This window comes from Syngnathus acus, chromosome 21 (assembly GCF_901709675.1).
Source record: "Syngnathus acus chromosome 21, fSynAcu1.2, whole genome shotgun sequence".
NCBI classification, from domain to species: Eukaryota; Metazoa; Chordata; class Actinopteri; order Syngnathiformes; family Syngnathidae; genus Syngnathus; species Syngnathus acus.
The window spans coordinates 6,894,360-6,906,574 of NC_051105.1; the positions used below are offsets into that span (position 1 = coordinate 6,894,360).

The 12,215-nt window shown below is 42.6% G+C and overlaps 1 protein-coding gene across 1 annotated transcript in view; it reads right to left on the reverse strand.

Moving 5' to 3' along the window:
* The window catches only part of igsf3 (immunoglobulin superfamily, member 3), a 64,787-nt gene that overhangs the window by 45,921 nt on the left and 6,651 nt on the right, over nt 1-12,215 (reverse strand). The window contains exon 2 of the mRNA XM_037239233.1: nt 406-786. Within this exon, the coding sequence (XP_037095128.1) occupies nt 406-786 (381 nt within the window). The remainder of the gene's footprint in view (nt 1-405; nt 787-12,215) is intronic.

The window sequence follows — 12,215 nt, forward strand, 5'->3', positions numbered from 1 at the left end:
AGTGTCTGCCAAATGCTTGACCGCACATGGTCACACAGGATGTATCCCGGTGTGGCCGCACAATACCATAAAAGGCGCCCAATCATCTAAATGTGCCTCGATGCTAGAGCTATTACTGTAATCCCATGAAAAAAGGAATGAAGCAGTTTCCCAAAGTGGGAACCATTATAGGACAGCCTGCACCTTTGAGCGTTTGTGCTTGAGAAGCGCTTTGAGGGCATTTTTGAGGTGAATTCAAGTGCTTCATCTGAGATACAACTTTAATTTAGAGTTTCAGGGTTCCCAAAAGAACTAAGTACATGGGAAAGGAGCGCAAATGAGACCTGAATTGACATGATATGAGGGGAAATGTTTGCTAATATTCCACGTTCTGTATTTATATGCTTGAGCGCTTGTGAGACTCACCAGTGAGGTTGGTGCGTGCGCTGTAGGAGCCAAGGTAGCGACCATCGGTGTTGGGCGTGTAACACTCAAACAGGCCCTGATCCTTGGCCTGCACTTTGGTGATGTGCAGCATGGCCGAGTCACGGCTCAGCCTCTCCACGTAGATGTCCTTGCTGTTCACCCTCTGGGCGTAGACGGAGTAGGCGTAGTTGGGCTGGGCCGTGCTCACGATGCGGATCTCCCGGTCAGGTGCGGTCGGGAGGTACATGGACCACTCGAAATCCTGCTCCACGCCTTCCTTGTAGCCCGTCACGTTACACCAGATTGTCACGTGGGAGCCCTCGGTCCGGATCAGCGGACCGCTTTGCACCGTCACCACTCTCTGAGCCACGGCGGCACCCGCTACGGAGAGGGAGGGGGGCGGAGATAGGGGGAAAGCAAGAACACGGGTTACAAAACGGCACTTTGAAATATTTAGCGCTGTCTGTGTTTGCGCATCGCAGCTCTCGCAGGAAATAAAGGAACATCTGCAGGTACACGTCCTCGGGAGTGAGCTTGAGGTGTACGCGTCCACACTGTTTTTCAATGCTTGAATTATTCACTTCGTCTTTTCGACAGCTGCTATCCAATCCTACTCATCCCTCTACAGCTAAACGGATGCACCGAGTGTAAACTGTGAACGGAACGTAATAAATATGCATTTTTTGGGGCGATAAACGTCTCCTTTTAAAGACACATTTACACATTTAAGCTCCAACATGAATAAATCGTGTTTTCATTGAATCATGAATGATTAAAAAATGCTCAAATGATAATAGCAAACTGAATGGCGCATAAATGAACGCTGTTAATGACTTTTCGCTACATTGTTGGACTGTTTGCTGGCACGCGGTGTGTGAATGTTGCCTCATCCGCGCACGCACCCGCTTGCACGCCGACATGCTCGCACACAACATTCTCTATTCAGCCAACAGCTACAAACACCCCCACCCCTCTCCTCTTTTGGGGTCCGGACACAACAGAGCAGTTACACATGCCCAAAATCCAGACAGAGCGACAAGTATGTCATTTCCTGTCTGCACAAACAACTGGGATTTGCAGCTGTGTGTGTGTGTGTGTGTGTGTGTGTGTGTGTGTGTGTGTGTGTGTGTGTGTGTGTGTGTGTGTGTGTGTGTGTGTGTGTGTGTCTTTAAAGAGGCAGTGGACACAATGCTTGGCCATTAATAATTCACCAGACAGCTTTTTATCTTCTACAGCCTGCTATCCAACTCATAGTAACTTTCCCTTACACTTATGCAGCCCTGTTTTTTATTCTGTGTCATTAGCGTGTGCGTGTGTGTGTGTGTGTGTGTGTGTGCGTGTGTGATCATGCATTGTGTCTGTTCGCAGTGCATTTCGCTTCAATTCTGGCGTATCTCGCTGAAAAAGGACGACACCATTGCACATTTGCCGATTCAGTGAGCACAACCGAGGGAAATGGAAGTGTTTTTGCTGTGTGTGCAGACGTACTTCCACAAGTCCATGTACGGTGTGCGTCATGCAAATTTGCCCGGTTAGCTCATTTATCATTTCCTTTTTTGTGCTTAAAGCGTCAGGTCTTCTGTCAACTACATTTGAGGTCCGTTCAGCTCATGCGCAGCTTAAATCCACTCCAATCTTGTATTTCCTTTAAGAGTCCTTGAAAAGGATTTAAAGTGAGCTGCCATGATAACCCAAAGCCAAAAACAAACAAAAAAAAAAAGAATGATGACAGTAATTATGACGTATGGTTATTTTTCTGAAAAAGACCCCCACTGGATTTAACAGGCTGGTCTTTAAAATGTAGAAATTACAAACTGAGAAGAAGTAAAAAAAATCAGAATCTGGCCAGAGGATAAAAAAAATCTGCACACATCAGCTGCATTGAAGCGATTTCTTAAAATAACGCATTAATGGAAGAGGGCTAAAACTCCCACTTACGCAGGTACACAATATTGACAGATAAAGCTCCAGGGAATAAAAGAGAGCAAATTATTAAAGGCTTAAAATAACGAGAAGCTAAGTGCTTTGTAATTGTATCGTGCTCATTATTAGAACTGCTCGTTTGTACATTACGGCCCAGCTGGAAAATGTATCGTTCCAAACACAACGATAATAAGCAGGAATTGATCATAATAGATATAATAAGGATTTTCTTTACTCACAACAATATAACTATATACATAAGGAGTTCTATGTTTGGGTCCTTCAAGTACAATATACATTAATTTAGTGGTTTGCAAACTTTGTAGAGCCAAAACACCCATTTTACAGGACAGAAAATAACTGCACACAAAAAACAAAATCCCCCCAAAAATGTATTTACACTGAAATGATTGTTTCTTCTCAATTAAGTCACAAATTGATGATCTCTGCTGTGCGCCATAAAGACTTATATTGGCATAATCCACATGAGTTTTGTTTTTTTTTACAAATAAATGACAAAAAGGAAACAAATGCATTGGACAGGAATCATCGATTCGCAGCATTGAAAATGAAAATAAAAACCATCGAGCACACAATGTAAGAACCATTTGCCTTTAAGCACTTGATTCATGTTTACACGCCTCTACCAGGCCACAAGAGATTGAAAGTACAATTCCAGTATTAGTAAAAGTTTAATGACACTTAGATGCTCAGAGAAGACTCCAAAGAAGTGAAAAACATGAGCATGGCTGAAGGATGCAATAAACGAAAAGATATTTTTTTAGAACATCACAAATCTTTTTTATCTTTTATCTTATCTCAGCTTTTATTTTTTTTAGAATTTCGACGCAGAAAGAATACCAACATCAGCTCAGAACTTGAATGCAGCTTCATTCGTCTTTCCTAACGAATGAATAACTCACAAGACTGGGGTAAGAACTGAAGAACTTTTCGGAAGCCAGAGAGTGCAAGAATCTTCCTATGAAAACTGACCATTTGAAACTAAGCAAGGTCCCCCTTTTGCCTTTATGGTATCACTTCAAGATCACTGATCTCATTTCAAGTTCTTTGAGGCCTGCATTAGGCAGAAGAGAAAAAGGATCAAAACAAATTGCATGTGTGGATGAGCCATCGTACTGCTAAAGGCACGACGACACAGCGCTTTGACTCTAAGGGTGTTTGCTTTAGAGTTTCCGACTCTGTCTGAAAGTTTAGTAAGCCTCTGAGACAATGTAAATATAAACACGGCCGCGCATCGGGTAAAAGGATCCACCGGCTATTCTGACTCAGACCCCATTCCCGTTTTACTGTGATGTCAGAGGGCTAATCTGCCGACGCTAGCGTCGACTCACCGTCGCGTCGCGTCTGCATCGGCGCTTCTCATGTTGCAGAACTTCCAGCATTACCCCATGCGTGGCTTCTGCTGAGGCAAAGTTGCTTTCTCACTTGTGATTATATTTGAACCCGGTTCCTCTGTGTTTCAACCGCCTTCAATCCCTGCTTCTACAGCTCAGCCCTACAAGCCTCCTCTTACGTCTCCTCTCTTTGCCTTGCGCTTGTGTGTCTTTTCAGGCAGGATTTAAACAGCTCTACCAGACTTCAAAGTGTCTGTCGCTCTGTGGGCTGTTTAGAGGCTGACAATGACAGAGCGAACCCCGAAGACCTTCAAACTGATCGCTGCATTCCGCTACCTCGCAACCGTAATAATCCATCTCTACCCCCCCTTCACCGCCACTCACGGTTCTTCAGCTCCGGCAACGCTCGAGTCAATCCCGGAGCGGCCATATTTGCTCGATAAGGCCTCACATTTGTCTATTATTAACACGCATCTCCATCGCTCTCCTCCTGCCTTCACTGCCTCCGGTGTGTCATAGCCGCATCCCACACCGAGCATCAAGCATGAGTTCCGTGCAGGATGCCGCTTCATCTCCGAAGGCGAACCCCCGAGCACGACCTCACTGTACACCGGCCGACAGGAGACGGAGACAGATGACTCCGACACAAACACACACATCCACACACATTTAGGATGCAACAAAAGAGGATTAAAGGGTGGGGGGGCGCACTAATCCAATCATTTGTGGCCTCTGTCTTATTCTCAGTGGGTTTCAAGGCAACTAGCACTCAAGCCTACTCGCATCACTCTTCCAGGACATGTGATAATTACACACCTAGGAAGGTGTATAATAAAGGTCCCGCAGGGCGTAAGTGGTATAGAGGGCTCTGAGACCACATGAGCAGATGCACTAATATGCGAATTTAGAGCTCCGTGGTAATAACTCCGATGCCAACTCCGAGGCAAAATTTTCAACTTAAGCGATTTTGAGTTTAGATTATTGACAGTGACGTTCTCCGTCACGTCATTTGTATTTTGGAGTAGAGGAAGGCTGCACTGTCACGGTCTGACTCGGCTGCTGTCGCCTCACTATTTCAGAGTCGACACACACGCAGTGTGATGCATATGATGCGTGCGTTTGAGTAATTGCAAAGACACTCTTGATTCTCGTCAAAGTCAATGTGCACGCAGCACCGCTGACAAAGACTAAGTGCATTTTCAAGTGTTGGGATCCAGAAACCAAAAGATGGAATTTAAAAAAATAACACGAGAAGACGTTTATAGATCCGTTTCATTCCATACTGAATGGGCAACAAAACAACTTTCTGTTCTGGACTTTGAAAGGGTGAATCAGATCCTGTCCTGTCTTGGACTGACATTATTTATAGGCCATGTCAAAATGTCAGAAATTGTGAATTGATGTGTGTATTTTGAAGAGATTAGGTGGTGATACAAAAATGTTATCTTGTATAATCGGCCCAAATGTGCATAATTGGCCAAACTGCTGTCCTACATTTGAGATGATCGTTTTTCAGATCTAAAACCGGTAATAAGCTCCAAGTGTTATATTATCAGCCATCAATTATTAATTCTAAAGGAAAGTAATCTCAAACCGGACTTGCTGAAAGCTTTTGTTACAAAAATAACACTTGTCACAGAAAACAGTAGCAGAAAGACGAGGTTGTTATTAGATTTCTGAATCTAGCCTGCCTCCTATTGTGTGAAAGAACAGATGCCTCCATATTCCTCTCTCCCCCACATCCATTAACTTTTACAATAAAAACTGTTGGCAGTGACATGGAGCAGACTAAACTTTGACCAGTAATGTTTGGATTAACTCCGAACATGCCGAATGAAGTCAATGTCCCACCTTTCCGAGAGAGCTTCAGACTCATCTCCAAGATCTAAGACCCTATGAAGCTTCTCAGACAGCGAGGTAGCAATGAAGTGAGGAAAAGAAGTAAGGTGTCGGGAGCATATGAAAGTAAGGAAAAGGGTGAAAGCCGGCGAGAGAACGACAGCCGCCTCCAGGGTGCTGAACAGAGAGAATCTTGGTGCGTACAACCGCCTCATGTGTCGTACATGTGTGAGACACAAAGAGAAAGATCAGGAGCATGGCATCTTCAGAAGAGGTTCTTCTCTTTGCAGGGCTCAGCTGCATTAAGACTGTTAGCATTATTGGCATGGCGCAAAAGAAAGCAATGTGGAGAGTGAAAACAGTCTGGTAGATTGCAATGATCAACCTTAACAAAATGGCCATTCCTTGAAAAGAGTTTGAGAAGCGCAAGCATTCAAAATGTCCTCATTAAGGTATAAGAGAGTCATTCGAGCCTGACAAAATTAGTCTGCTGGTGTCTATATATAGCAAGATCAATCCTGATACGACAGAGAGACACTACTGTCGCTTCTATGCTGGTTTCTGAGCGGTGTGTGGAAAGCCAACATTTCATTTTAAACCTTTATGTTTGAACAAAGCAGTATATTTAAATAAAAAAGAATATTTCACTTTTGTCATGTGTGAACTAAAACAAATCAAATCTGTACTTGAGTACGAAGCAAATCAACTGGCTGGAGATTTCTGAGCAGCCTGTGGCTTGAAGGCTTTCGAACAAATTTAACACACGTCAATTTTCTGCTAAGAAATGATTTTGACCTTGATACAATGAGCAGTTCAACAAATCTGATTTCGCCCTGAAAAACAGTCGCACTTTAGCATTTATGCGGTTGGAATGTCATCTGATTGCACAATGTCAAGGAGGAACATTTGCTCAAGACCCTTAAAGTGCATCTGGATTATCCGTTATCCAGCAAGGACAATTTTACTGCAGTTCTTCACTCACTCATCTAAAAACCAAACCTCGTCCCTGTAAGCATCCCAACCAGTCAAATGATTTGGAACAAAGCAATCAAATTTTACATGCATTTAATATGCAAGGACAAGAAGGTAACCCAAGACACATTTGCCTTTTCATATTTGCCCCCACAAGCAATCTGAGATTCTTGAACCTTTGATTGATGAGCTCCCTGCAGCATCTCATATTACAATTCAGGCTGTGCCCTCCCAGTTACGACGCCATGTCCTTCCCGGGGTGATAATCACCCACAGCAATAAATGGCATAGATCAACGTTGCAGATCGGTCTTAAACTACTGACCAACTCCCGGAGTTAGAATAGTTACAAAATCCCAATCTTTATTAAATATTTTATTACCTGCTGTTTTTTTTTTTGAGGAAACAGCTTGATTTCCCAGTGAAAATATCAAAGGCTATGGATGCCTGCTAGCCACGGGACAGGTGATCATGACATGGAGAAACAAATCGAGGACGAGGGGGCGAGTCTTCAGCTTCCATTAGACGGGCCGGTCAACAGCTGACAAACACTTAGAGCAACTGGCCATTAGGGCCTCAATGGAGGCAGAGAGGATGACATTGCCGACAATGGGAAGATGAAGTGGATTCCATTATAGGTCAGCACTTCCTGCTCGCATGGAATTTCAAGTAAACCGAGGCGGCCAGGTGGTGTGCATGGTGCGGGGATTACAAGATTTACATGCTGGCAAAATCATTTATGGAGGGAGGCTTTATAAAGCCAGCAGTTTGATGAAGCAATCTATGTTCGGTTTGGCCAAGATAGACTTTTCCAAACAGCTCAACAATTGGCAGATGCGCTGTTTGTTTGTTTGTCTGTAAAGAGACATAGTTCTGTGTACAGAAAACATCCTGGTCATTACGATGCAATCTATTATTCATTTCTACAACAATTGAGGTAAATAATGGAACTCGTACAAAGTAAGATGTGACTTCGGCGAGAGCAGGATTCGACGGTGTCGATGTTATTATTTACAACGGCAGTGAAAATAACTTCGAACTGACTAGTTTGAAAATACATTTTATTTATTCCCTAATAAAATCCTTTATTTGCCTTTTCAGCTCTGCAGCCTTCACGATTCCAACAAATATTTTGATTGCATTTGAGGTCTATGTTTCTGGTACATTAACAAGCCCCACTGTTGGTTTCAGTTTTAATGGTGGAATCGACCCAACTTTCTGGGTCATTTTGAACAAAACCAACTCGTTTTTATTTTGTGCAAAACAACAGAATATGTGATGTGAATGCGCAACGGCACAGACTTGTTTTCATTCTGTTACTCTTGAGCAATACTTATGAACGGCTGCTACTTTGTTTGTGCCGTTAATAAATGTCACAGCAACCACTACAGATCGTTTAATTGTAGTTTATTCACTGCTGTTATGTTTAAGACTCAGAGGACATTGGAACAGCAAAAGCGCACGACCATAATATGGCCCGAGTCGTGGTTTCGCTCAGTCAGAGGCACACCATTAAATTAGGGAAGCTCAGAGTGCCAAAGTTAATGTAAAGACAACTTTTTGCAATGTAAAAATAATTAAACGGGCTGCTTCATGGACCATGCTCCATTTATACACCAAGCTTTCTTGGCAGAGGCAGTAAAATGCCAGTTGTTGCTGATATACTGCAAGCATTGTCTCCACTACCTTGTCCTGAAAATGCTTTACAATACATCGCTTCTGAAAATGCCAAATGTGAAAGCAAATCGTGTTTGGTCTTCACTATAGAAATAATCTACACTTGCCACATCATTAGGTACACATACATAACAGGCTAAAGGTAGCAAACAGACCGTTTCCTCATTCTACGAACAGAAAACAGAGAGGTAAAAAAGTTTGGAGGTCATGACAAAAGGCCTTTTCTATGGCATATCAAAAAGCTTGAAATCGGACCCCTGCTTTCTGTTACACGCGCTTCGAGTCACCCACCCACCTCTTGTGCTAGGCTAACTATTGTTGAATTGTGGCTCCCCTGGGCTAAAGGCGCCATGACCCCACCTGTGTGGCTGCACATAACAGCTGGTGAGAGCAGGATGGGAGCAGCGGGGGCTTTTTTTACGCCTGATTCCAACTTCTAAGTGTGTCGCTTCTGTGCACTGAGGAAGGGTGTACATGCAACACACTGAAACGGCTGTGCAAGATGTGCACTCAACATCATTCTCCTGATTGTTACAGGGCCATGAGTCAGTTTCCTCATGTGACTACTATGAAAACTAAATCTACAAACACTATCAAAATGAATTGAAGATTTTGTATGAGCAAAAGACTTTGTTCCAAAGGGCGCCTAGCTGTAAGCTTGTATACCTCACAGTTATGAGGTTCAGTACTCAAATCTTGGCTTCCTGTGTGGCATTTGCACTTTCTCCATGTTGGCCGTGTACTCTGCCTTTTTCCCAAGTTCCAAAAACATGCATGCTAGGTTGATAAGAAAAACAAAGTTCTTCATACTCATAGTGATAGAAATATTTTAACTACACCAAAAATCTTTCTGGACAGGTTTAATCACTTATGTTTGTTGACGGTTCCTTTTTAAATTTTTGATGCGTGTTCCATGTTTATGTATTTTACATACTGCTGCATTTTTTTACCAAGCACAGAGTTCACCTGGTTGAATAGAGGTAAAATTACAACATGCTTAGGTTTGCTGAATCTAATGCGGGCATGATGGAAAACACAGTTTCAGCAGAATAGTACTGCAATTACAGTAATTGTACCGTCCAGTACCTACAAGCTTGAATGTGCTTTTTCCGGGTCCAGTGAGTTCCTCCCACAAGGAGAAAACATGCATTTCTTGAAGATTTTAATGTGTCCACAGGAGCAAATGATTGTGCCCTGGGATTGGCTGGTAACCAGTCCAAGGTTTACACTGCCCTTCCTGTTCACTTGTGACCCTAAAACAAGGACAAGCGCTATGGACAACAAATGGATGGAAGCTAACCCAAGTCTTTTTCAACTGCAAATGTATAAAAATGAAAATTTCTGTCTACACACTGAGCATTTTGCAAGTGCTCGCAGTGATTGGTTAAGTGAATGCTGAAAGATGAACATTCCACGGCTCTCTGCTGAAGAGACTCCTTTCTTCCGCCCACTCCCACAGCTGATTTGCCTCTCAGTTGGACCGTGATGTGGATGATCCTTTTTTTAGCGTTGTTTGAAATGGATAATCAGCATTCAGCGAATCTTTGGAAGTCTTTAAATGACAGTTTCAAAGATTTCCAGTTTAATATCCCCATCAGTGGCACCCAATTTGTTTTTGCATCTGCTCATGCAGGAAAGGCACCGTTATTTAAATCGTATTACGTCTCGCTGGAACCTCTTCGATGTAGACTGTAGTCATCTTGACGGGGTTGACTAAAGGTCAGCAGAAGGCGGGCCTGGACATTACACTAAAATGTACTTTGTAAATGATTCATGAATGGATGCATTTTTATTCTTTGAGAATTATTTTCTTACTTGATTTCAAACAAGTTTGCTCACTGACAGCATACTTGGACAGATGCACTAACACATTTACAAGTTTTTTTTTTTCCAGTGGGTAAAAAAAAGATTCTAGTATTTAGTATTCTAGTAGCTAAACTGTGAAGTTAATATAGCTTACCCATCTTTGTGAGTTTTATAGTGACGAAACATTAAAGTAGTGTGTTTTAAACTTCAGTAGCAGAGTTGGCGTGTTGCCATTATCTTTTTTTCCCCATTTTGAAAAATCCTTCAATCCAAATGTAATCATCTTCGGAGCTCCCGCTAAGATAAATGCTTCAAAAAGTTGCCCTCTGCACTCCGCATCACAGGATGCTGTTAGGTTGCCAAGTTTGGGCACGCTATACCCAAAATAACTTTTCTCTCAAAATCAAAACAAAAGCCACTTGAAAATGTATTTCAAATATATATATATTTTCAAATTTGAGCTTAAGTCTTACATGGAGCTGCATCATAGCAGGAATGTAGCAAAACTTATCTTATCTTATCTCATGTTATTATTTTTACTCCTCATGATCAACAAAATTTGAAATGAGCGATTAATCAATTATTCTGCTCATAAACCAGATCTCAAGGGCCATCGATTCAACCCTGCTGAGGCCAAATGTTGCATACCTTTTATTGGCGTGTCACGCATCATGAAACAAATACTCGAGATGCAACATTAATTTCAAACTGTAGACATTCAGGTCCACATTGCTGTCGCCGGCTGTGCCAAAACGGCATTAGATTCACTTAAGGCACAGCGGTGTCAACATTTTGACGTGCCAGGAAAATTGGTTTTGTTTGAAAATTGTTCACTGCTAACCTTATTCGGAATAAATAATTCAAGCAGCAGCAGGGTGGCACGAGTGCTTCTCCCGTCTCTGATCACAAAGGTACGGCAAATTTGTGCTTGTGATCTTCTCAACAATCTACACACCGGGACCATGACATTGGATACGCCTGCAAAATCAAGAGTACAAAAAATAATTGTCGGCATTTAAAAAGACAAAGCTTAAGGCCTTTTCGCACTGTGTAGCGCGCCATTGACGGACCAATTCATTCATATGGGGAAAGTGCATAATACATAGCTGTCAGTGTTGACATGCATTCACAAATGGTGCTAAAGGTAAGTTGTAAAACTGGTTTAACCCCCCCCACACACACACACCTCCTCCGTTAAAGAGACGCTATTGCCAAAACCATTAAGTCCCTATGAACACCTGCTCCCCCACTCGTCCCGACATCCCAACCCCCCACCCAGGCCTCATTTATCCAACAGACAAAGACTTCACTCTGAAACAAATCAAATAGCAAATCATGAAGATGCACAAAAAAAAACAACAACAGCTAATACTGTGTCATGTTCAAGCGCAATCACTGAGTGTTAATTAGTAAAAACGAATACTCCCCCGAAAAACTGCACCGTCGTCTCTAATTCTTCATCTTGCGCTCATACACGATTGTGACGGCCGCGTTTATGGCGATATTTTGTGTGACTGGCACCTCTCTATCAGTTTGCAGGTTTGCGGATTACGCTGCAGATTGTCGGGGGGAAAAAAACTAATTAACTATTAATTAGTGTGCTTCAAACAGACTTTCCTGCCATTGTCAGTCATTTTGCCTTTGAGGCAGCAAAAGACATGTGCTTGTGAATTCATGCATTTATGCATAAGCAATTAGACACACAAACACACACAACTCTGGTTCTTGCTGTAGAAGTAGGGAGAAATCACATTAACGGGAGCAGAATGCCAGTCTGGACGAAAGGCTCTTTATAGGAACAAAAATGTACTTTTAGAATAATAATAATAATTTTAAAAAAAACTATGCAGACAATTAGTCGCGCACATCGGGAGTGTGAGCTACTGAATATGGATCATCTCTTTGCAGGTGGGGAGTGGTCGCCATAGTTACAAGACCTGATGAGAATCCCAGAAGTCTGGCTGGGCTACACTGAATGATAGCAGCATCTTGTGATGTGGGATCCGTGTGTGTGTGTGTTTTTGTGTGTATGAAGAAGTAAAGCGGAAGCCTCCGGCTGGCCCTTCATTATCACTTTCAAAGCCTGACAGCAAGCGGGGCGGAGCAGACAAAAATCCCAAAGGGGGGATGGGTCTAAGTTGGTCTCTTTGGCAAAGCAGTGGAAGTGCTTGTCAAGAGTCCAAGGTGGCTTCAGCTGTTAAATACAGGAAGATTCGCCCGCTAACAAACATTGATGTGA